The sequence below is a fragment of the Scyliorhinus canicula genome, chromosome 29 (genome assembly GCF_902713615.1).
Source record: "Scyliorhinus canicula chromosome 29, sScyCan1.1, whole genome shotgun sequence".
NCBI lineage: Eukaryota > Metazoa > Chordata > Chondrichthyes > Carcharhiniformes > Scyliorhinidae > Scyliorhinus > Scyliorhinus canicula.
In genome coordinates, this window is record NC_052174.1 from 2881950 (window position 1) to 2908013 (window position 26064).

General features: G+C 45.7%; 1 protein-coding gene across 1 annotated transcript in view; it reads left to right on the forward strand.

The window, feature by feature from the left end:
- LOC119958387 overlaps positions 1-21511 on the forward strand; it is a 98661-nt gene extending 77150 nt beyond the window's left edge. Inside the window, exons 15-19 of the mRNA XM_038786880.1 lie at positions 533-847; positions 7848-8141; positions 14171-14203; positions 18929-19045; positions 20838-21511. Of these exons, the coding sequence (XP_038642808.1) occupies positions 533-847; positions 7848-8141; positions 14171-14203; positions 18929-19045; positions 20838-20917 (839 nt within the window). The 3' untranslated portion in view covers positions 20918-21511. The remainder of the gene's footprint in view (positions 1-532; positions 848-7847; positions 8142-14170; positions 14204-18928; positions 19046-20837) is intronic.
- Positions 21512-26064: the final 4553 nt, after the last annotated feature.

Below are 26064 nucleotides of genomic sequence, written 5' to 3' on the forward strand. Positions count from 1 at the left end.
GGGGCAATTATAGCATCGCCACTCCACTTAACCTACATATCAATGGACAGTAAGGGGCAAGTTAGCATGGCCCATCTACATAGCCTGCACACTTTGGGAAAGTAAGGGACAATTTGTGAAAGGTCAATGCACTTAAACTGCACATCTTTGGACTGAGGGGGGAAATCGAAGGAGCTGGAGTAAATCCACGTAAATTAGCCAAAGACTTGAACCTAACCAGGTTCCCTGATGCTATGAGGCAGCAGTGCTACCACTTTGTCACGCTGCCGCCCTTTCACGGAAATTAATCTATCAGACCCCCTCCCCCACATATTCTACACCGCTATTGAATAATGTCCTGAGCTGATCTTTAATTATATTAGTACCTGTTTCTCTAATCCCACCACATGCTGTTTACCATAATAACCGATGTAACCGTGCCACCTAATGTTGAAGGGCGAACATATAACTACCTTTTTGTGAATGAAATGTTAACAATTCCTTGTCCTCGGTGCCAATGCTGCGTGGCTAAGTTGCTTCTGTTTTCCGACAGAGAGAGTAGAAATCCGACTGGTGAACGGAAGCAGTATTTGCTCGGGCAGAGTGGAGATCTTGAACAATAAAACGTGGGGCACAGTATGCGACGACCAATGGCAGTTGCCGGATGCTCAAGTTGTGTGTCGGGAACTGAGATGCGGGGCGGCGGTCTCTGCACTGACTCACGCTTATTTTGGCAAAGGGACTGGCCCGATTGCCCTCGACGACCTGGACTGTCGGGGGACGGAAGTTTATTTGTGGCAATGCCCTTCTCGACACTGGGGTCAACATAACTGCTTGCATGAAGAGGATGCTGGTGTCATTTGCTCTGGTAAGCAATACCGAGATGCAAATGGATGATTTTTTAAGATGGATAACACCACTTAACCTGTCTTGTTGGATATGACTGAACACCTGAATCTATTACTCCTAAACAAATTGGTTTTCCATGCTGGGACAATAATGAAAAATTATAGAATCCCTGCAGTGCAAAAGGTGACCTTTTGGCCCATCGCGGCACCACTGGTCCTCTGACAGAACAGGTTACTCAAGCCACTCCTTCGCAATCCTGTGATCCTACCTACCTTAAGGACACTGAGGATCAATCTTGCATGGTCACACCACTTTAACTGCACACCCGTGGACATTAAGGGGCAATTTCAACGTGGTCAATCGACCTGACATGCACATCTTTGGAAACTGTGGGACAACTTAGTGTGCCAAATCCATCCAACATGCACATCTTGAAAATAAGAAAGTAATTACATTTTGAGACACACAATTTTACTGCGAGAAGAATGCCATTTGTCCCTCCGTGTCTGTTCCATTTAATTGGTGACACTGGTCAAGAATCCCCCCCCCCCACCACGCTGTTCGCTTTGCAGTTTGCAGTCCTGCCCATTTTCTGCTCTTCAAAGCCTAATTCTATAAGTTGCTGCAGGTCTCTATTGAACCGTTGAACTAAACTGGAGGGTCATGGGTTGGGTTTGAGTTGGTGGACGAACCGTTCCTTTCCCCCCATCCGATCTCTACTGTAGGGTGTCAATGTTCGCTGATGACAATAAGATGAGTGGTCGATAAAAGTGTGCAGAGGACACTGAACGGCTGCAGAGGCACATAGACAGTTTGATGGAGTTTAATGTTAGTCAGCGTGAGGTCAACCACTTTTGTCCGATCAACAGCAAAATGGACAACTATTCATTTGGCAATAAAATTCAGCATGCTGCTGTGCAGGGAGACATGGGTATCTTTGCGCATGAATCTAAAGAAATTGGCTCGTAGGTGCTGCAGGTATTTAAGAAGGGAAATAAATGTTTTCCTTCACTGCTCGAGGGGTGGAGTTTAAAAGCAGGGAGATATGTTGCAGTTGCCTCGTGTGTGGTGCGGCCATACCTGGAGTGCGGTGTACAAATTCCGCCTCCTTACTTTAGAAAATACCTCTTTGCATTAGATGGAGTGCAGAGGAGAATAATTAGGTTCATTCATGGGTTGAGAGGTTTGCATTATGAGGAGAGGTTGAGTAGACTAGGACTATAATCATTCAAATTTAGAAGAATGAAGGTGGATCTGATAGTAGCACATAAACTTATGAAGGCAATAGATAAGATAGAAGCAGGTAAGTTGTTTCCACTGATGGGTGAAACAAGAACTAGGAGGCATAGCCTTAAAATAAGGCGGAGCAGATGTAGGGCTGTGTTGAGGATAGACATAGACATTGAACATTACAGTTCAGAGTGCTTAAGGAGGTGGCTCTGGAAATAATGGACGCTTTCGTGGCCATCTTCCGGGATTCCGGAATTCCGGGCTGGTTTAGCACACGGCTAAATCGCTTGCTTTTAAAGCAGACCTGGATCACAGTTCAATTCCCGTACCAGCCTCACCGAACAGGAGCCAGAATGTGGCTAAGAGGGGCTTTTCACAGTAACTTCATTTGAAGCCTACTTGTGACAATAAGCGATTTTCATTTCATTTCATTTCATTTTCATTTCATTTCATTCTAAGACTCTGGAACAGTCCCTGCAGATTGTGGTAGTTCATGTCACTAAAATATTAAAACAGGGAGGTAGTGAGAAAGCAGGAAATTATAGACCAGTAAGCATAAAATCGGTAGTGGGAAAAATTATTGAATCGATTATCAAGGACTTTATAGCGGAACATTTAGAAAGCAGTGGCAGGACCAGATGACAAGGGTTGACCAGTCGAGGCTGTATAAGGCCCTGGTGACACCCCATTTGGTGTATTGTGAGCAGTTTTGGGCCCCGTATCTAACAAAGGATATGCCGGCTTGGAAAGTGTCCAGAGGAGGTTCGCAAGAATGATCCCTGGAATAAAGGACTTCTCATTTGAGCAACGGTGGTTGAGGACTCTGGGTCCGTACTCCTTGGAATTTAGAAGGATGAGGGGGAGCGGGGTCTCATTGAAACTTACAGGATACTGCGAGGCCTGGATAGAGTGGACATGGAGAGGATTGTCCCACTTGTAGGAGAAACTAGAACCAGAGGACGCCATCTCAGACTAAAGATGAGATTATTTAAAACAGAGATGAGGAAGAATTGCAGCCAGAGAGTGATGAATCTGTGGAACACTTTGCCGCAGAAAGCGGTGGAGGCCAAATCACTGAGTGTCTTTAACACAGAGATAAATAGTTTCTTCATCTATGAGGGGATATGGGGTTATGGGAAGAAGGCAGGAGAATGGGGATGAGAAATTATCAGCCATGATTGGATGGCGGAGCAGAATCGACAGGCTGTGGCCTAATTCTGCTTCTAAGTCTTATGGTCCTATGATGTGGTATATTTGGACTTTCAGAATGCGTTTGACAATGTCCCGCATGAGAGACTTTGTGCAAAATTGAAGTGCATGGGATTGGGGAAGTGTATTAAGGTGGATAGAAAACTGGTTGGCAGAGAGGAAACAAAGAGGAGGAATTCATGGGTCCTTTTCAAATTGGCAGTCAGTAACTAGTGGCGTGCCATAGGGATCGGTGCTGGGACCCCATCTATTCACATTATATATTTATGATTTGGATGAGGAAACAAAATGTAACATCTCATTGTTCGCAGATGATACGTAGTTGTGTGGGGTGGGTGAAATGTGACGCGGATGCAGGGATCCTACAGCGTGATCTGGACAGGTTGGGCGAATGAGCAAGTCAATGGCGAATGCAGGATAATTTGGATACGTGTGAGATTATTTACTTTGGAACATTACTACCTGAAAAGTTGTAAATTGAGAGAGGGGAGTGTGCAGCGTCCTGATTGTCCTTGTGCACCATTCGCTGAAGGTAAGCATGCAGCTGCAGCAGGCGGTAAAGAAGGTTAATGGTATGTTGGCATTTATTGCGAGCGGTTTCGAGTACAGAAACAGATATCTGTTGCTGCAATTATACAGGGCCTTGGTGAGGCCACACCGCGAATATTGTGTGCAAGGACAGCGCTAGGCCGCACTACTGCCTCACGGCGCCGAGGTCCCAGGTTCGATCCCGACTCTGGGTCACTGTCTGAGTGGAGTTTGCACATTCCTCCCCGTGTATTCGTGGGTTTCACCCCCCACAACCCAAAAGATGTCCAGCGTAGGTGGATTGGCCACGCTGAATTGCCCCATAATTTGAAAAATGAATTGGGTATTCTTAAAAATTAAAAAAAAAGAAATGAATATTATGTGCAGTTTTGAACTCCTTTGAGGAAGGGTGTTTTTGCTCTAGGGGGAGTGCAGCGAAAGTTTAGCAGACTGATCACAGGAATGGCGGGACAGCCATATGAGAAGATATTTGTTCGAGTTCAGAGGCATGGGGGTCGTGGGGGATTTCATAACGAATTATAAAATTCAGGACTAGACAGGATAGATTCAGGGAAGATGTTACCAATGATGGGTGTGTCCAGAAGCAGGGGACACTGTCTGACGATTCAAGGTAAACCATTTCGGACACATATGAGGAGACATTTCTTCACCCAAAGAATGGTGAGCCTGTGGCATTCATTACCAAAGAAAGCAGTTGATGCAAAAACTATATATTGAATATATTGAAGAGGCGGTTGGATATAGTACTTGGAGAGAAAGCAGGATTAGCATTTTGAGTTAGTTGATCAGACATGGTTGTGATTAATGGCGGAGCAGGCTCGAAGGGCCAAAAGGCCTCTTCCTGCCCATATCTTCTATGCATAATATGCAGTCTGATCTAACTGGGTCGCATTGCGATCGAAATGGGATTGGTCCTGTTGGATGGATAATATTTTAGATCATGGTGGCCAGTCACAGATAGGCTGTCGCACCACCTCTTGGGATTAAAAACTCACTGAGACAATGGTGCTCAATTCCTGTACTCCTGGACCATTCCTCCGCCTGATAGGGAGAGAAGGACGATACGTTGTGACACTTAAAGTGAGAATCCCTCCCAACTTATCGCTGGTCAATACTAACTGAGAAGTGGACGGATTTTAACTGCACATTGACCAGTGATCTCGATTGAAAGTGGATAGTTGAACAATTTTAAGATTCAACAAGTAAAACTAAGTCGAAAAACTGGGGTGCACATTGAGAGGGGCCTCTCCTTAAAGGGGCACTTCCCGAAAAAAAGACAAGGAGCAAATGAAAATTAGAAATATCAAACCAGAAAATGATTAACAGGGACAATCAAGCAACTGGGTGCTGTCTACCAGGCATTGGGGAAAGATGAATGAGCGGGCGTTTAAATAGATGACATGTCCAATGCCACAATACAATTTCAACCACTCACCCGACAAATGCTGCTGTCCGACCTTTGGGTGTTGAGGGTTTCCTGACACAATATGTTGACAGGCCAACAAAAGGCGAGGCCACATTGGATTTGGTTTTGGGTAATGAACCAGGCCAGGTGTTAGATCTGGAGGTAGGTGAGCACTTTGGAAACAGTGACCACAATTCGGTGACCTTTACGTTAGTGATGGAAAGGGATAAGTATACCCCGCAGGGCAAGAGTTATAGCTGGGGGGAGGGGAATTATGATGCCATTAGACATGACTTAGGATGTGTAGGTTGGAGAAGTAGGCTGCAAGGGTTGGGCACACTGGATATGTGGAGCTTGTTCAAGGAACAGCGATTGCGTGTTCTTGATAAGTGCGTACCAGTCAGGCAGGGAGGAAGGGGCGGAGCAAGGGAACCGTGGTTTACCAAAGAAGTGGAATCTCTTGTTAAGAGGAAGGAGGCCTATGTGAAGATGAGGCGTGAAGTTTCAGTTGGGGCGCTTGATAGTTACAAGGAAGCGAGGAAGGATCTAAAGAGAGAACTAAGACGAGCAAAGAGGGTACATGAGAAGTCTTTGGCAAGTAGGATCCAGGAAAACACAAAAGCTTTCTATAGGTATGTCAGGAATACAAGAAAGTCAAGGACAGTGGTGGGAAGCTTTGTGTGGAGGCTGGGGAGATAAGCCAGATACTAAATGAATTCATTTCGTCAGTATAAACTCAGGAAAATATAATGTTGTGGAGGAGAATGCTGAGACCCAGGCTATTAGAATAGATGGCATTGAGGTGCGTGGGGAGAAGTGTTGGCAATTCTGGACAAGGTGAAAATAGATAAGTCTCCGGGGCCTGATGGGATTTATCCTAGGATTCTGTGGGAAGCCAGGAAAGAGTTTGCTGAGCCTTTGGCTTTGATTTTTATGTCATCATTGGCTACAGGAATAGTGCCAGAGGACTGGAGGGTAGCAAATGTGATCCCTTTGTTCAAGAAGGGGAGTAGAGATAACCCCGGTAACTATAGGCCGATGAGCCTCACGTCTGTTGTGGGTAAAGTCTTGGAGAGGATTATAAGAGATACGATTTATAATCATCTAGATAGGAATAATATGATTAGGGATAGTCAGCATGGTTTTGTGAAGGGTAGGTCATGCCTCACAAACCTTATCGAGTTCTTTGAGAAGGTGACTGAACAGGTAGACGAGGGTAGAGCAGTTGATGTGGTGTATATGGATTTCAGGAAAGCGTTTGATCAGGTTCCCCACGTTTGGCTATTGCAGAAAATACGGAGGCTGGGGATTGAGGGTTATTTAGAGATGTGGATCAGAAATTGGCTAGTTGAAAGAAGACAGAGGGTGGCGGTTGATGGCAAATGTTCAGAATGGAGTTCAGTTACGAGTGGCGTACTACAAGGATCTGTTCTGGGGCCGTTGCTGTTTGTCATTTTTATAAATTACCTAGAGGAGGGCACAGAAGGTTGGATGAGTAAATTTGCAGACGACACTAAAGTCGGTGGAGTTGTAGACAGTGTGCAAGGATGTTGCAGGTTACAGAGGGACATAGATAAGCTGCAGAGCTGGGCTGAGAGATGGCAAATGGAGTTTAATGTAGAGAAGTGTGAGGTGATTCACTTTGGAAAGAATAATTGGAATGCGGAATATTTGGCTAATGGTAAAATTCTTGGCAGTTTGGATGAGCAGAGGGATCTCGGTGTCCATGTACATAGATCCCTGAAAGTTGCCACCCAGGTTGGTAGGGTTGTGAAGAAGGCCTATGGTGTGTTGGCCTTTATTGGTAGAGGGATTGAGTTCCGGAGCCATAAGGTCATGTTGCAGCTGTACAAAACTCTAGTACGGCCGCATTTGGAGTATTGCGTACAGTTCTGGTCGCCTCATTATAGAAAGGACGTGGAAGCTTTGGAACGGGTGCAGAGGAGATTTACCAGGATGTTGCCTGGTATGGAGGGAAAATCTTATGAGGAAAGGCTGATGGACTTGAGGTTGTTTTCGTTAGAGAGAAGAATGTTAAGAGGTTACTTAATAGAGGCATACAAAATGTTCAGAGGGTTAGATAGGGTGGACAGTGAGAGACTTCACCCGCGGATGGAGGTGGCTAGCACGAGGGGACATAGCCATAAATTGAGGGGTAATAGATATAGGACAGAGGTCAGAGGTATGTTTTTTACACAAAGAGTGGTGAGGCCGTGGAATGCCCTACCTGCAACAGTAGTGAACTCGCCAACATTGAGGGCATTTAAAAGTTTATTGGATAAGCATATGGATGATAATGGCATAGTGTAGGTTAGATGGCCTTTAGTTTTTGACTTCCCATGTCGGTGCAACATCGTGGTCCGAAGGGCCTGTACTGCGCTGTATCGTTCTCTGTTCTATGAGGGTGTGTGAGGTGGGTGTGAGTAGTGGGTGGGGAGGATGGGGCGTTGGTTTAGGCGGTAAAACGTCTTGTTGGATTGTCCGTTCTCTTTTATGTGAATAACGTAAATTATAGAAGTTGAGAAACAAAATGGTGTCCTAATTTCTGAGCTGTAAAGTAAACATTTATACGTTATCGACGATAAACACTGTTTTAATTCGATTTCCTGATGGCAACGTACACTAGGACCAAAGCCAAGACTATCCGTGCAGCCTGACGATGACGCCTTTCTCAGAGGAGAGTCTCTAACCTTGAAGTGTACTCTACAACAGCACAATACAAGCAAACGCCTCGAATTTTTAAGGAACAGCGTTCATCTTTCACAAGAGGAATTGAACCCCGAAGGTGTCTCTGCTAAATTGAGTCTCAACAATATTGACGATGACGATCAGGGGGATTACACGTGTCGCTATTTCTACAAAGTGGGACAGGAGTGGGTGCAGTCAACACCGAGTGACTCAGTGCAAGTGACTATCACAGGTGAGGTCATCGGTTCCACAACGTGAGATTCCCAATTTAATTGAATATCGTAATATTGCTACAATTGAATGGATAACTATTCGGCACACGTTAAGTACAGAACGATGCTCAGGGGATGATTGTCATAACTGGAAGTATCCATAGAATCCCTACAGTGCAAAAAGATTATGGGGAGCACGGTAGCATGGTGGTTAGCATAAATGCTTCACAGCTCCAGGGTCCCAGGTTCGATTCCCGGCTGGGTCACTGTCTGTGCGGAGTCTGCACGTCCTCCCCGTGTGTGCGTGGGTTTCCTCCGGGTGCTCCGGTTTCCTCCCACAGTCCAAAGATGTGCGGGTTAGGTGGATTGGCCATGCTAAATTGCCCGTAGTGTCCTAAAAAGTAAGGTTAAGGGGGGGTTGTTTGGGTTATGAGTATAGGGTGGATACGTGGGTTTGAGTAGGGTGATCATTGCTCGGCACAACATTGAGGGCCGAAGGGCCTGTTCTGTGCTGTACTGTTCTAAAATACCGTTCGACCCATCGGCTCTGAACCGACCCTCCTTGGTGAACCCTACCAAGGCCCAATCCTTCTGTCCTTTCACCCTAATCCCACCTGACCTGCAAATCTATCGTCGCTGACGGTCAACTGAAGCATGGGTAATCAATCTATCTTGCATATCTTTGGAATAAACGGCAAGTTTAACAGGGCTAGTCCACCACAACTGCATATCTCTGGACACAAAAGGGCAATTTAGTACAGCAAATTCATCTCCCCTGAACAGCTCTGGATACTTAAGGATAATTTATCATAGATTCTCCGCCTAATATGCTAATCTTTTGGCATGGGAAATCAAATTAATATGCACATCTTTGGACTGAGGGAGGAAACCGGAGCACGCGGAAAAAACACACGGAGGCAATGGGTAGAATGTTCAAATTCCACATAAAAACCGCCCAAGGTGGGAATTTAACACGGATCCGTGGCACTGTCAGGCACTAGTGCTAAATATTCTGGATGTTCCAATGCTACTGAATCCTGATGAAAATATAATCAACTCCAACTGACTCCCATTCATAAGATTTAGGAATATTAGATCCTAAGACCAATGATCCGAAATAGGCCATTCGGCACTGCGAGCCTGCTCCGTCATTCAATCCGTTATTAAAATGTTTAATAACGCCATTTTCCAGCCTTCTCCCCATAACTCCTGATACCCTTATTAATCACGAACCTATCTATCTCTGTCATAAAGACACAGTGATTTGGCCTCCACAGCCTTTTCAGCAAAGAGTTCCACAGATTCACCACACTTTGGCTGAAAAAATTCCTCTTCATCTCTGCCTTAAAGGATTGTCCCTTCAGTCGGAGGCTGTAGCCTCGGCATCTTGTTTCTTCCTACTCGTTGGAATATCCTCCCCACGTCCACTCTATACAGGCCTCTCAGTATCCTTTAAGTTTCAAAAAGATCCTTCCTCATCTTCTAAAATGAAATGAGTGAAGGACAGAGTGCTCCACCGCCTCTCATACTACAAGCTCTTCATTCCAGGGATCATTCTTCTTAACCTTTTCTGGAACCTTTACAAGGACAGCACATCCTTCCTTAGATATGGGGCCCAAAACTGCTCACAATACTACAGATGGAGCTAGATCAGAGCCTTATTCAGCCTCAAAAGTACATCCCTGGTCTTGTATTCTTGGCTGCCCGACCTGAATGCTAACATTGCATTTGCCTTCCCAACTGCCGATTGTACCTGAATTCTGACCTAGGACTCCGAAGTCCTTTGTGCTTCTGATTTCCGAAGCATTTTCGCTTTGAGAAAATAGTCTGTGCCTCCATTCGACCTACCAAAGTAAATAACCTCATTCTTTTCCGCATTGTATTCCATCTGTAACTTCTTTGCCCACTCTGCTGACCTGTTTGCGTCATTCTGGAGCTCCGCCCCTCTCCTTCCACATCCTCAAAAACACCTGTCTCGCTGCAGATCTTTGTATCATCGGCAAATTGAGCAGCAGATCCCTCGGTTGATTCTTCCACATCATTAATCTGTATTGTGTACCGTCGTTCTCCCAATCCGACCCCTGAGGCATGCCACGAGTCACCGGCTGTCATCCTGAAAAAGAGCCATTTATCCCCACTCTCTTCTTTCTGCCAGTTAGCCAATCATCTATCCATGCCTGGGTCGTATTTTTAACACAGTGGCTATGAACGTATTTACCGGCGTCCTACATGGCCCCTTGACACCGGGCTTCTGGGAATCTAAATAGGTCAGGTCCACCGACTCTCCTTTATCCAGATTCCTTGTTACATCGCCAAAGAACTCCAACAGATTTGCCAGACATGACCTCCCCTTGACGAAGCCGTGCTGCTTCAGTCCTATTTTATCATGCACTTCCAGGTACTCCGCGATCTCATCTTTAATAATGGACTCTAAAATCTTACCACTGACCGAAGTCAGGCTAACCGGACTATAATTCCCTGTCTTCTGTCTCCCTCCTTTCTTAAACAGATGTGTTACATTAGTCACTTTCCAGTCCTCTGACACCCCCTCCCCCGCTACCTCCAGTGATTCCTGGGAAATCACCAGCAATCCATCCACAATCTCATCAGCTTATCTCCAGGTCATTTGTCCACCGTGAGACGTTTCAGTTTCCTCAGTGTCTTCCATTAGTGATCGTCATTACACTTAACCCTGTCTCTTTTTCTCGTGAAGGTCTGATATCCCACTTGTGTCTTCCAGCGTGAAGGCTGGTGCAAAGTAACTGATCAGTTTCTCTGCCATTTTTTTTCCTATTACTACATCTCATTTTTAGTGACACATGTGTTATCTTGGCTCTCTCTTAACTCTTATGTCTATAAATAAAGTTTGCTGTCTTTGTTTTCATTCTCGCTAATATACAGTTATACTTCACCTTCTGTCCTTATTATTGCTTTGTAATTGTCCATTGCTCGCTTTTAAAGGTTTCCCAATCCTCTTGTTTCCCATTGCTCCCCGTATGCAGTCCTTGATTTCCCTCGTCAACCATGGATGCCTTGTCCTCCCCTTAGCATGCGTCCTCTTCCTTGGGATGAATTATTGTTGTTTCTCCCGAGTAACCCCCAAATCTGCTGTCGTCATGATCAACGTGACAAATGTATCATAACGCCAATTCTGGGGCGCACATTCCGTTACTCCCGCATTTCCCTATCCGCCAATCCTGCACTCTCTCTCATCTCCATACTTAATTGCTGGTTTGCTCGTTTGTATCCAAATCGCACCCAACACATCCATGTTTGAAAAGAAAACGATTGCCAACTAGATTCATCATTACCAGAGGGAAGTCGAAGCAGGAGGGCCAGACAGGTAATTGCTGTTTACGAAGGCCAGACAGGTAATTACTGTTTACCAAGGCCAGACAGGTAATTGCTGTTTAAACGTACTCCATCCAGACAACCTGATGCCATTGGTTCGGAGGAATCTGTCGATTTCAGCCATGACCCAAAGAGTATAACTGTGGGTCGCTGCCTGTGTGTGCGTGTGTGTTTGAGTGTGTGACCATGTATGTATATGTCCATATGTCTATGGTTGAGTGTGTGTCTGTGTTTGTCAGTGTACATGTATACCTCTGTGGGAGTGTTCGTCTGTGCGTGTCTGCACCTGTGTGTGTGCGCGTTTGTGGGTGTGTGTCGGTGTGTATGAATGTTTCTTTTTTTGGGTGTATGTGGCTGTGTGAGTGTGTATGTGTATGTGCCTCTTTGAGTTTGTGTCATTGTGTGTGCCTTTGTCTGTGTGGTCCTATGTGGGTGGGTGTCTCTCTGTATCTGTATGATTGCCTTTTTAAGTGTTGACATCTGAGTGTGGGTATATCTGTGGATTGCGTGTCAGCGGATTGTGTGTGTTCATACAGATCTGGTCATTTTTCTGAAATTAATGAGACAACCTATTTTACCGTAAGGCCATAAGACACAGGAGCAGAATTAGGCCACTCGGGCCATCGAGTCCGCTCCGCCATTGAATCATTTTTTTTCAATTAAGACAACAGTTATTTTTTTCTCAATTAAGGGGCAATTTAGCATGGCCAATCCACCTAACCTGCATGCCTTTGGTTTGTGTGGGTGAAACCCACGCAGACACTGGGAGAATGTGCAAACACCACATGCACAGTGACCCAGGGCTGGAATTTGAACCCAGGTCCTCAGCGCCGTCGTCCCCGTGCTATCCACTGTGCCTTGTGCCGCCCTACCATTCAATCATGGCTGATATCTGTTTCACCGAGATTCGACTGCCTTCTCCACAGAACACCTGTTCCACATATTAACACAATCTATCGGTCTGTGTCTTAAAGACACTCAGTGATTTGGCCTCCACAGCGTTCTGCGGCAAAGAGTTCCACAGATTCACCACCCTCTGGCTGGAAAATTCCTCCTCATCTCTCTTTTAAAGGATAGTCCCTTTAGTGTTAGATTGTGTCCTCTGGTTCTAGTTTTTCCTACAAGTGGAAAAATCCTCTCTACGTCCAGTCAATCCAGGCCTCTCAGGATCCTGCATGTTTCAATAAGATCCCCCCTCATCCTTCTAAACTCCAACGAGTACAGACCAAGAGTCCTCAACCGTTCCTCATACGACAAGTTCTTCATTCCAGGGATCGTTCTTGTGAATATTCTCTGGTCCCTTTCCAAGGCTAGCAGATATTTCCTTAGATATGAGGCCCAGAATTGTACACAATACTCCAAATGGGGTCTTACTAGAGCTTTATACAACTTCAGAAGCACATCCCTGCTCTTGTATTCTAGCCCTCTCGGCACGAATGCTAACATTGCATTTGCCTCCTTAACTGCCGACTGAACCTGTACGTTAACCTTAATGGAATCTTGAACAAGGACTCCCAAGTCCCATAGAGCTTCTGATTAACTAAGCATCTTCCCATTAGAAAATAATCTATGCTTCCATTCCTCTTTCTAGTGTGCAGAATCTCACACTTTTCCTCATTGTATTCCATCTGCCACTTCTTTGCCACTCTCCTAGCCTGTCCATATCCTTCTGCAGCCCCCTTGCTGCCTCAATACTGCCTGTCCCTCTGCATATCTTTGTATTATCTTCAAACGTAGCAAGAGAGTATTTAGTTCCTTCTTCCAGATCGTTAATGAATATTGTGAAAAGATGTGCTCCCAGTACTGACCCCTGAGGTACGAGTCTCCTGCTGCCATATTGAAAAAAAAAACCTTTAACCCGCACTTTCTTTCTTCTGCCAGTCAGCCAATCCTCTATCCATGCAAGGAACACCACGGGCTCTGAACATATTTTTCAGTCTCCTTTGCGGCACCTTGTCAGTCTCTGGAAATGTATATAAATCACGTCCATTGATCATGCTTTGTCTAACTTTCTTGTTACGTCTTCAAAAAACTCGAACAGATTTGTCAGACATGGCAAAGCCGTGCTGAGTCAGTCCTATTTAATCACGCACTTTTAAGTACTCCGCGATCTCATAATGAATAATGAAATATAAAATCTGACAAATGACAAAAGTCAAGATAATCGTCCTACAATTTCCGCCTGCTGCCTCCCTTCCTTCTCCGACAGCGGTATTACATGTTCTCATGCATTTAATGGAGAGTGATATTCGCACAACGAAAAAAAACAAAACGCAATTAATTTAGTTGGAACAACTCAAATAATTGCAGCCAAATTATTTCCAAAGTAGCAAAGCAGCATCGATCGGACAAGAGATTTGGCAAGCTTTCCCCGACTATATTACACTGAGATGAAAAAATGAAATTAAAATCGCTTATTCTCACAAGTAGGCTTCAAATGAAGTTCCTGTGAAAAGCGTCTAGTCGCCACATTACAGCGCTTGTTCGGGGAGGCTGGTACGTGAATTGAACCGTGCTGCTGGTCTGCCTTGGTCTGCTTTAAGAGCTAGCTATTTAGCCCAGCCCCTGACAGTCATAATTATACTCGCCATAAAACCGCGTGCATTGCTGGAAAAAACGTTCTGTACTCGCATGACATATTGATGTATTCCACTCATTAGCTTTCTAATTCTAATGTGTTATACTGTTTTCATCATAGATACGTTAATTAATCGGAGAAGTGGTTCCCCAGGTAATGTATGGTTACAAACGCCTCAAGGTCATCCTGTTTCATTGCACATTTATGTCAGTAAGGCAGTAGCGCTGCTGGAGAATTTCATAGGTCTAATTCATGGGATATTACATTTCATATCCAAATTGGGAAATAGGTTACAGTTTCGGAATCAGTGCTGAATTTAGCACAGGTACTTTCCTCGCAGAAGTCCCAAAGATTAAGAGAGTGATGAAACGAGGCGCATATGTCAATCTAGCTGTCCTTCTGCCTGCCTGCGCCTCAGTTATGGAATCATATATTTTACAGTGCAGAAGGAGTCCATTCTGCCCATCGAGTCTGCACCGGCACTTACAAACAGCACCCTACTGAAGCCCACGTATCTGCCCTATACCCGTAACCCAGTAACCCCCACTTAACATTTTTGGACATTATTGGCAAATTAGCATGGCCAATCCATCTAACCCGCACATCTCTGGACTGTGGGAGGAAACCGGAGCACCCGGTGGAAACCCACGCAGTCACGGGGAGGATGTGCAGACTCCGCACACTCAGTGACCCAGCAGCAAATCGAACCTGGTACCCTGGAGCTGTGAAGGACCTGTGCTTCGCTGCTTACCAGTCATTCCGTCATTCAGTCATTCTGTCATTCCATTATTCCAACTTTCAATCCATCCATCTGTCGTCATATATATACCGTACGTCCGTCCTATTGAGTCATAGAAGCAGAGAAAGCCTACAATGCCGAAGGAAGAAGTTCGGCCCTCTGAATGAGCCCAACCTCCCGCCCTGTCCCCATAGCTACAGAAACGTGCACATATTTGGACATTGGAAGGCATTTTAGCATGGCCAATGCACCTCGTCTGTACACATTTAGACACCAAGGGTTATTGATCATGTCCAATCCTTGCACATCTTAAGACTGCCCACCGTGTTAAATTGTTGGTCCCCACTAATGTTTTCTTATTTTCAAACCAGGAAAGACATTTGCGTGACATATAATGACCGAAATGTTTTTGAATATTTCAAACTATTTTCGTCAATCCCTTATTACATTAGAGGAATCTAGACTGTTTGGTGAGGTTTTACTAATTACAAAATTATTGCCTGGATGAATGCAGCCCCCAAAGTGCACAAGAATGAAAGAATCCTTCCAGAACAGAAGAAGGCCATTCTTCCCATCCAATCTGCATCCATCCTCCGAAAGAACACACTACCGCGGCTCACTCTGCCGTCCTATTCCCTGAAACCGTACTCGCATTTACCTTGAACATCATCAATACGTTCTACACCATGCAGCACAATGCATCCTAATTGCTTGCTGAATACTACCATAAACATTCACCCTGCAGCATACGGGCAATATTTGATGATTCGCTGAGGCGATATTCGGTGAGCATTGCATAGCACGATCCAAAAACGTTTCCTAACTCCGTCAGAGATTTCCTCTGTAGAATTGGAACATAAAACATAGGAGCAGGAGGACGCGATTCTGGCACTCCATAATTTCAAGCATTTCAATGTCAGATTAAGAGGTGGGCTATTCGACTGTGCTGAGTGGTACTGGACATCCCCGTCATCGCAAAGATCCTTCGTGAGAAAAATATATGGGCTTCTATAAGATCTCCCATAATTATTCTGAACTCCAGCGAATACAATCCTGATCTGCTATCTCAGTGCCATCATTCAGCATTATCCTCAGAACCCTTGATGATACGGTATCTGAGATTCTACTGATCTGCGTCTTGAGCCTCGTCAATGGATACACTTTCTCAGTCATTTGAACTCCTGATTCCAAACAGAAGAATATTCTCCAAATATCGATCCCATGTAGCCCACCTCTTAATTTGACATTGATAACTGCCCGGTTCTAGACCTGCCAATAGGGGAAAACATCCACCCTGCGTTACAATGTCGAGATCCATAAGAATGTGTACACCACGATATGCTCACTATCCATTATAATAAACTCTTGGGATTGGTGGCGGGACAAAGAACACAGAACAGTACAGCACAGTTCAGGCCCTTCATCCCACGATGTTGTGCCGACCATCTATTCTAATCTAATATCAATCTATCCTACAGCTCTTCAATTTACTGCTGTCCATATTCCGGTCTAAGAGTTTTTAAATGTCCCGAATGACGCTGACTCCACCACATCTGCTGACAGTGCATTCCACGCAGCAACCAATCTTTGTGTAAATAACCTACCTCTGATATCTCCCCTCAACCTTCCTCCAATCACCTTAAAACTATGTCCTCTCGTGACAACCATTTCCACCCGGGGGGAAAGTCTCTGGCAATCCAGTATCCATACCTCTCATCACCTTGTACATCTCTATCAAGTCACCTCTCTGCCTTCATCGCTCCAGTGAGAAAAGCCCTAGCTCCCTCAATCTTTCTTCATAAGACATGCCCTCCAGTCCAGGCAGCATGCTGGTATATCTCCCGTGTCCCATCTTCGAAGATCCACATCGTTCCTATAATGAGGCGGCCAGAACTGGACAATATTCCAAGGGTGGTCTCACTAGAGTTTTGTAAAGCTGCAGCAAAACCTCGCGGCTCTTGAACTCAATTCCCCTGTTAATGAAAGCCAACACACCATACGCATTTTTAACAACCCCATAAACCTGGATGATGACCTTGAGGGATCAATGTACGTGCACACCAAGACCCCTCTGTTCCTCGACACTTCCAAGAATCCTGTCTTTAACGCTGTATTCAGCATTCAAATTCGACATTTCCAAAATTAATCACTTCACATTTATCAAGGTTGAACTCCATCTGCCACTTCTCAGCCCAGCTCTGCATACTGACAATGTCCTGTTGTAACCTACAACAACCGTCAACACTATCTACACCTCCCGCAACCTTCGTGCTATCGGCAAATTTACTAACGTTCTCAATTTTTCTTCAAAGCTCCACGTTTTGCGTCCTGCGATAAGTTTGGTGAAACTTTGTTGCAACAGCACTATGGCCACTATATGTTTTGAGACGCGAGGTTGCAAAGCAGCACACAGTGACTCCCGATGCTTCCTCACCCCGCGGGTTCAACACAGCTTCAGCAAAGCGTCCTTACCCCTGTACGCAGACCCGCTGGAAATAATGGCGAATGCGCCATTTTCCTCTCTAATGGCTGCTGAATCTGCACAACTTTCAGCGACGGAGAGACGGACAATAGAAACAGGAGGAGGCCATTCGGCTCTCAGAGCCCACTCCGTCATTCATTATGATCATGGCTGATCATCCAACGCCATTGGCTGGTCCCACAGTCCCCCTATTGTATTTGGTGCGCTTCCACCCGAGTGCTATTAGCTCACTGCGTGAGACAAGGTTTTGGCCTCGGCTGCTTTCTGTGGTAACGAATACCAGGGGCCGCACACTCCCTTAGTGGAGACATTTCTCTTCATCTATTTCTGAAATGTTTTATCCTGTATCCCGAGACTGTGCTGAGTGATTCTGGACATCCCCGCCATCGCGAAGGTCCTTCGTGAATCTACCCTGACGTGTACTGCGTGGAATGTATGGGATTCTGTAAGATCCCCCATAATTATTCTGATCTTCAGCGAATACAATCCTTATTTTTGTCTTTATTAAATACATTTACACTACCCAATGCTCTCTTTCCAACTTAGTGACAATTATGCGCGGCCAATCCACCTACAGACACATCTTTGGGTTGTGAGGGTTAGTAGGTCGCAGACACATGAAGAATGTGCAATCTCCACATGGACCAGTAACCCAGAGACCCGGATGGATTCCGGGTCCTCAGCCCCGTGAGTAAGCATGGCTAACCACTGCGACACTGTGCCATCCACACCGAATATAATCCGAACCGATTTAATCTCTCCTGACACACCAGATTTACCATCCCAATAATTAGTCCGATAAACATTAACTGCATTCCCTCTGGAGGAAGCACAATCTTCCTCAGAAGCAGACTAAAGCTGCACACAACATTCCAGGTGCAGCATCGCAAGGGTCTGGAAAATTCGAGCAAGCTACCCCTGACCAAGTCCTAGAAACCTTTCGCTGGGAAGGTCATTTAGCTTCTTTCCTGCCTGCTGCACCTGTATGCTTACCTTATTTCCTGCCTTCTGCATCTGCATGCTTACCTTCTGCGACTGGGGAAGAGGACACAAATGTCTGGTTGCATATTCCCGTTTCCTAATTAATGGCAATTCGCAAAATAATCTGCCTCGCCGTTTTTGCTAATAAAGTGGCTGACCTCATTTATTCAAATTATACTGCATGTTCAATTTATTTGCCCGTTTAGCCAACTTGTACGAAGCGCATTGAAGCGTCTCGTCATCCTCGTCACACCTCACCCTACAACCCAGCTTCGTGTCCTCTGCACATTTTTAGTTCCCTCGTCCAGGTAATTTATATATATTGCGAATAACTGGGATTCCCGAATCCTGCAGCACCAAATTAATAAATGGCTGCCATTGGCGAAAAATAACATCTATTGTTCTCCTTATTTCATGTCTGCCAACCAGTTTTCATTCCATATCAATCCGCTACTCTTAATTCTGCGCGCTTTAATTTGCACCTTAATTCTCATCTGTGGAACTTTGAGGAAATCCTTCTGAAAGACCAGATAAACCACGTCCACTGGCTTCCCTTCATCAATTCTACTTGTTCAGCTATAATGTATGTATTGTACTTAATAAGCGTACTTTAACCAATTTAAAACTCTTTGTCGGTCTATGGAAAATAGATGTAACCTCTGCCTTTACTTCGTAGCGTCCTCGAAGAGGAAAGGTATTATCGGCTTTTGTGTGACAGGATTAATATTCGCCGTGATCGCAGTTTTTGTTGCAAATCATTATCGGAAATCTGGATATGTTTGGAATCGAAAAGGTACGAAAATAGAAAATACATTTTCACTTTTTTAAAATAAATTTTGAGTATCCATTTCTACCAATTAATGGGCAATTTAGCATGGCCAATGCACCTACCCTGCACATCAGTGTTGTGGAGGCGAAACCAACGCAAACACGGGGAGAATGTGAAAACTTCACACGGACAGTGACACAGAAACGTGATCGAACTTTGGACCTCGGCGTCGTGAGGCAGCAATGCTAACCACTGCGCCACCGAGCTGCCCTAAATTTTCACTTTCAACCGCAGTTTTACGCAATGGAATGAATCAAATTTTGGACCTACGACCTAGATATGATTGGGGAATGTAGTGGTAGAGTAATATTTTCACTGAACTCGTAATTCAGAGACCCACTGTAATGCGCTAGGGACACAGGTTCCAATCTCACCGTGGCACATGGAGATGTTTTAATTAAATTAGGAAAAAACCTGGAATTGAACCTGTATGGCACCGTGCCACAGTGGATAGCACTCCTGCCTCACAGCCAAGGAACCCGATTTCAATTCCAGCCTTGTGTAACTGTCTATATGGAGTGTGCACTTTTGGCCCATGTCTGCATGGGTTTCATCGCGGTGCACCGGTTCTCTCCCACTGTCGAGGATGTGCAAGGTGGATTGGCTATGCTAAATTGCCCTTAGTGTTCAGAAGGATGTGCAGCTGAGTTTAAGGGGTTATTAGGACAGTGCGTAGAAATGAGCCTGGATGGAATACTCTTTCAGAGTGTCGGTGCATGCTCGATGGGCCGAATTGCCTCATTCTGCTCTGTAGGGATTTGATGATTCTATTAAATGTCTAATGACCACCATTGCTGAATGTTGCAAAAACCCATTTGGTTCACGAATGAAGGACATCTGCTGTCTTATCCAGTATGGCCTACATGCGACTCCAGATTTACAGCAACGCGTTTAACTCTTAAATACCCCTTCAAGGGTGATGATGGACTAGGAACAATCGTTGGTCCAGCCAGTGATGACCACGTTCGATGAACCAAAAACGTACTGTTTAATTATTAACGCCAGTTTCACTCGTGTGCATGGAAGTTGCCATGTCCGTCATGGGTCAATTATTTGACAACTTCGACATTGGCGACATCGATCTGGTTGGAAGTGAGGTGAATGTTGCACATCAGAAGGTGCCAGATCGGGCGCCATATTGAAATCGAACGACTGTATTTCTTCCAGTTTTGGGAATCCATCCGCTATCCATGTGCTGCACGTGGAGATGCCATTTCTGCGGCAATATGTGGTTGGTTACCCTCGTCATTGAATCATATAATTCGTACAGTGCAGAAGGAGGCAATTCGGCCCATAAATACAGCACTGCACCCAAGGTCACTACCCCGCCCTACCTGAGTAACACCATTAAATAAGCTGCAGATTTTGAATTTTGGAAGGAGCCCAGACACCCTGGAGAAAACCCATGCAGACACGGGGAGAAGGTATAATCTCCACATTGACACTCACCGAAGGTCGGAATAGAGCCTGGGTCCTTGTCGCTGCGAGGCAGCAGTGCGAACCACTGTGCCATCATGCACCCTAACTCAAACGCTTTCCACTTATGTGTACTCAAGAGGGAGCTCTCGAGATAACACGACCCATGACCATTCCCTCTTGCTTTCACAAAGTGTTTATAGCTAGTGCAATTATCGCTGGTCATATTCACGAAAACGTATGGCCATATGTGACCATAGCGAAAACTATCGCTCTTTCATTTTTAAATTGTAACATCGAGTGTTCTGTAAACTAACTGTGATAAATTCCTATTTCACAGGAAGTCGCATTCAAAACCTGCAGCCACTAATTACCAACCAAGAGGAGCCAGATCGCAGTGACACGGATACCTCCATCTAAAAGTTCAACGGAATTATTAACATCACTACATTGATAAAGTCCTCGGCAACCCCCAAATCTCCACTGAACAGAATAGGCCCTTCAGTTCTCAGAGAGATGAGGTTACGTTAGGCTTAAAACAGCTGTTTTAGCTCCTGTGAAATAGAATAATTTCCTCCCTTTTCCTGGCGAACAGGTCCTTCTTGCATTATCGAATGTTGACTAAAATATCTGTGCATTTCCTGTGCAGTAAACTTTGGAACAAAGAACATGAACAAAGGCATTTGCAGCAAAGGAACAGGCCCTTTGCCCCTCCAAGCCTGCACCGACAATGCTGCCCGTCTGAACTGAAACCCCCTACCTTTCTGGCGATCATATACCTTTATTCTCATTCTATTCATGTCTTTGTCAAGAGTCTTCATGAGAAAGTCACCATCGTATCTGCTTCCACTAGCATCCCACGCAGCGAGTTCCAGACTCCCACGATTCTCTGTGTGAAAAACGTACTTAGCCGACTGCAATTGTTCGGACACCCTGGGCTCGAGCTCGGCAAATTCCAGACTCACTTGTCCGGTGGCAGCTTAAGTGAATTGATTAAAAATGCTTATAAAAATACCCAAAGCCTTTGGCTCTTGTCTGCCCAATAATTACAATTATCAGATTTGTAAGCTTAAAAACCATTTATGTTTATTCGTAACACGAACTATAATGATCTCTGCAAAATATAAATCTGGTTAACTATGAACTATTTCGTAACTTTCCAAGTTCACTTACCTCCCTCCCCACCCCTCTACACACATGCAGTGGACAAAGACAGAGGAGTGGAAAGTGGTCAACATATTAAGCAAAAGGAAGCAAGTCTTTGTTTCAGATTACGGTCTATTGCACACGTCCCTTCACAGCAATATTTATCCTAAGCCACTAATGATCTTCCCTGTAGAGTCATTCATCCAGGTGCTCTGCAATTCAGAAGTACAGAATTCACAGCCTTTCCCGAGGCAGAGGAGTGCGTTCTGGTCTTTGTTTGCAGCTTGACTGATTTTATTGTAGACAGATTATTTCAGATACGCTGCAGGTGCAGAAACGCAGCATCCACAGGCTTTGAGGAGAGTGATACTGAGGGAAAGGAGTTGGAAATTATCTGAAAGCTGCCAAGAGTCAAACCTGGGGCACCGAAAAGCATTCGACTGGGATAAGGTCCAATCACCACCCGTTACCGTGCAGGGAACTGCCTGTTCATTGGACACCAGTCAATCAATCACACCGAGCTCCCACTCCACCTGTCCAACACCGTCTCTCTCTTTAGTGCCAACGAGTCTGAAGCCGCCGTTCAAATCAGCAGGAACTATCAAGCTCTCCCATTACGTGTGCTCACTGATGCTTGACATGAAGATACATTTCCACTAATCTTATTTTACTTAAAGACTATTTACATTTATCAGGCTTGGGCCAAAATTCATAATGGAAAACAAAGTTTTAAATTGGGAAATTAAGGGAATAAACGGGAAGGATAATGATTTAACAACCTGAAGTTCATCTGAACATGCGAGGAATCGGACAAAATGAGGATTACGCAGCAGTAAAATGACCAATATCACGTAATATTATTATCATTATGACATGATGCCTATATATGTACATAGAAAGCCACAGGACGTGACATAAGCTTCACACACCATTGGCATCTATTAAGTCAATATGCTCCATGTTCTGTAGTCCAGAGGCAATATGATGCGGCTCTATTCGTAGGCAAATAAAGTTTCACAGCACAGAAAAAACTCTTCGATCTATTATGGCAATTGCTGCCATGAAGCATCTATCTATTCTACTCTCATTTTCCAACGCTTAGTCCGCAACCTTGTATGCTATGGCGTCACCCCCGCTCAAGGAGTGTTTCCTGTACGTTGTCCATAAACTACATATAGTCGAAAAGATAACCACGTCCTCGGCGACCTGTAGACTCAAATCAGACAAACTTCTCATTGTACTTTATTTTTTGGTAAAATTGAATAATTCCTAGCTGCACGTCGCGTCATCGCTGGTGGGAAATTATCTTCCGATATTAATGCGGATATTGAATGTTGTAAACAATTGAAATATCGGTGCAGGATATGAAGGTGGAATGTCGCCAACTGAGTGGGAAGGCACAACAGCGCCTGGCCGCCATCCCGACGCGGCAGATTCAGAATCTCAGCTGCGATCCAATGCAGTTTCTTGTCCCAGACTAATTCGACAAGCGTTCTCTGGATGTTTCTGACAAAGTCAGGGGGAGGGGTCAAAGTGACCAGCACAACTGTCAACCTGCTCCGCAGGAGGAATAGGGAAGGCTCCACGTAAATATAATATAGTTGGCAAGACGAGGGGCAACGACTCTAATAAACGAAGGGGCTCCATGAGGGACCCCTTCACCTTAACACAACACTCTGTGGTCTGGAAGTCGTGTCCAGGCGACGAAATGCTTCCAGAACCCGAATGCTGGCAGAGTCCCGAATAAATATTCGTGATGCACCGTATCGAACGCCTTATCATTGTTCAAGGGACAGGAAAGCGCTCGACAAACCAGCCCTCTGGACACGACTAACCAGGTCCCGGACCAGATGGATATTGTGTATCGTGCGGCCCTGGACCATTTAGGACTGGTCAGAGTGGATCATGTGGTACAGCACGGTGCCAAGGCTCAAACACGTCGCCTTGGCTAAGATTTTCTAATCCGTCCTGAGGAGGGAGACCGGAACCCAGTCTTTCGGATGGCGGAGATCCCCCTATTTGGTCAGCAAGTTAATGGTGGCTCTGCGCCATGAAAGGTGCACCTCCCCTGTGGCGATACGTTTTCCCCAGAACCCCCACTTAGTCGTTCCCCAGGACGTCCCAGGCGCCCTGAAGAACTCAACTGTCAACCCGTCCAGCGCTGGCGTTTTGCCTCTGAACAGGATGGTCGATGCCGTCGGTCAGCTCTCCCAGGCTTCAGGTGGTATCAAGGCTCCCGGCCCTTCCGAACAGACCTGAAGAAAGTCCTCCCACAAAACTATGCAGGCATCATCGCCGGACGGATCCGGCGAGATGAGGGCGCTGTCAAAGCTGTGCATCTGGACCCTGATCTCCTCCCGATCCGAGACGAGGGACACCCTAGTTGACCAGCAGCGTCACGAGCTGCTGATGGACCCGCGAGTTTGTTAAAATGCGAGTACGCGGACCGCGACTGTGTACGAGGCAAGGCGAGCCCCGCCCACAGCAGATGGTGGTCAGAGCCCGACACCTGTGTCAAAGAGGCCGCCGGGATACGCGGCAGGTACGCCCTTGAAATATAGAGGCGGTCGATTCTGGACGCTCCAACCCAGGCCTCACAAAAGCGAAGACGCTGGAGTCAGGATGGAGAGTCCGCCAGACGTCCGCCAAGTCAAAGAACCCGACCAGGTTCCTTAACTTCACCACGGCACGAGAGCTGAACTCGGTACCAACGCGGTCATTTGTTCCGAGGGTACAATTAACCCCCCACCCCAGGACGATGTACTCGTCCGCAGTGATGGTGCCAAAATGAGTGGACACTTGCTCTAAGAACGTCGTCTGCTGCTCGCCAGCCTTCGGAGTGTAGACATTCACAAAGTGAAATACATCGCGACCGTCAGTGCAGCAACCGCCTGGCACTGACTTCTTGACCTCCCCCCCCCCCCTCCTCCCAAGATCTCCGGCTGAAATGTGGGCAAACAAGATAGCCAACACGCCTAAACGCGAGGTTAGGTGACTCATATAAACCACCCCCACCCTCGCAACTCCAGGTTGGCTTCGTCTCCCGGAGCGGTGTGATTTCCTTGCAGGAAGTACACCGCATATTTTCCATCCCTGAGGACCGAGAAGTTCGAGAACCTGCGGAGTGCGGACCTGCTCCACTTCACGTTGAGACTGGCTATGGTCACCTCCATGTCAGCAGTAAAGTGCCACCTGACCGTCCACCTTTTTGTTGTTCGGAGAGAACAGGGTAGCACGGGTACTCTGTTCACTGTGAAGTCCGGCGAGGAAAAATTCCAGCCAGCGATGGTCAGTCTCTCGCGCCTCTTAAAATTGAGCAGCGGATTGTCAGACCACGGGTCAGGGCTCGCTTTCGGCGATTGCAGTTGGCATAGATATCTAAAAGCAAGTCACTGCACTGCCGGAATCTGAACCCAGGGAGAAAATGCTGGTAAATCTATGCAGATCTGGCAGCATCTGGAGAGAGAGAAAATAGCTCACGTTGCGTGTCTAGATGACCCGTTGTGCGTGTGTGGTTATATATGTGTATCTTCGTGTGTGTATGTGTGTGTCTGTGTGTGTGTGTGTATGTGTGGTGCATATGTGCCTGGTGTATATTTGTACCTTTGTGCGTTTTTGTGTCTATGTATGTGTATGTGCGTGCGTGTTTGTGTGTGTATGTGTGTGTGTGTGAGTTTGAATGGTTGTGTTTGTGTGGCTGTGTGTATGTCTGTGTGTGTGTGAGAGTCTTTGCGAGTTTGCTTAGCTGTGGATGTATCTGTATGTGTGTGTATGTGTGTTTGTATGTTTGTGCGTTTATGTGTGTGTGTGTGAGTGAGTTTGCGTGGGTGTGTATGTTTGTGCATGTGTGTGTGTTTGTATGTGTGTGTGAAAGTCTGTATGTGTGTTTATGTGTGTGTACGTATGTGGGTGCGTGTGTGTATGTAATGTGTGCCTACTTGTGTTTGTATGTGTGTGTGTCTGTGTCTGTCTGGCTTTGTGCAAATGTGTGTCTGTGTGTGTATGTGAGTGTGTCAGTCTGTGCGAGTTTTCGTGTGTGTGAGTTTGCATGTGTGTGTATGTGTGTACACGTGTAGGTGTGTGAGTATGTGTGCGTGTATATGGGTGTATGAGTGCGTATATGTGTTGGTCTCTGTGTGTGTATGTCTTTGTAGCGTGCGTGCGTATTTGAGTATGTTAGTGCCTCTGTATGTGTGTGTTCATGTGTGTCGTAGTATGTGTGTGTGAGTCTGTGTTGTGAGTGTACAAGTGTGTGTCTGTGCGTGTGTGTATGTTGATTGATCGATTCATTCTTTGATTCATAATTATTGCCACATGTACCGACGTACAGTAGAAAGTATTTTTCTGGGGCCGAGGGAACGGGCACAGTACGAACAAAGTGGACAAAATAAATAATCAACAGAGAACATTGACAGTAGTAC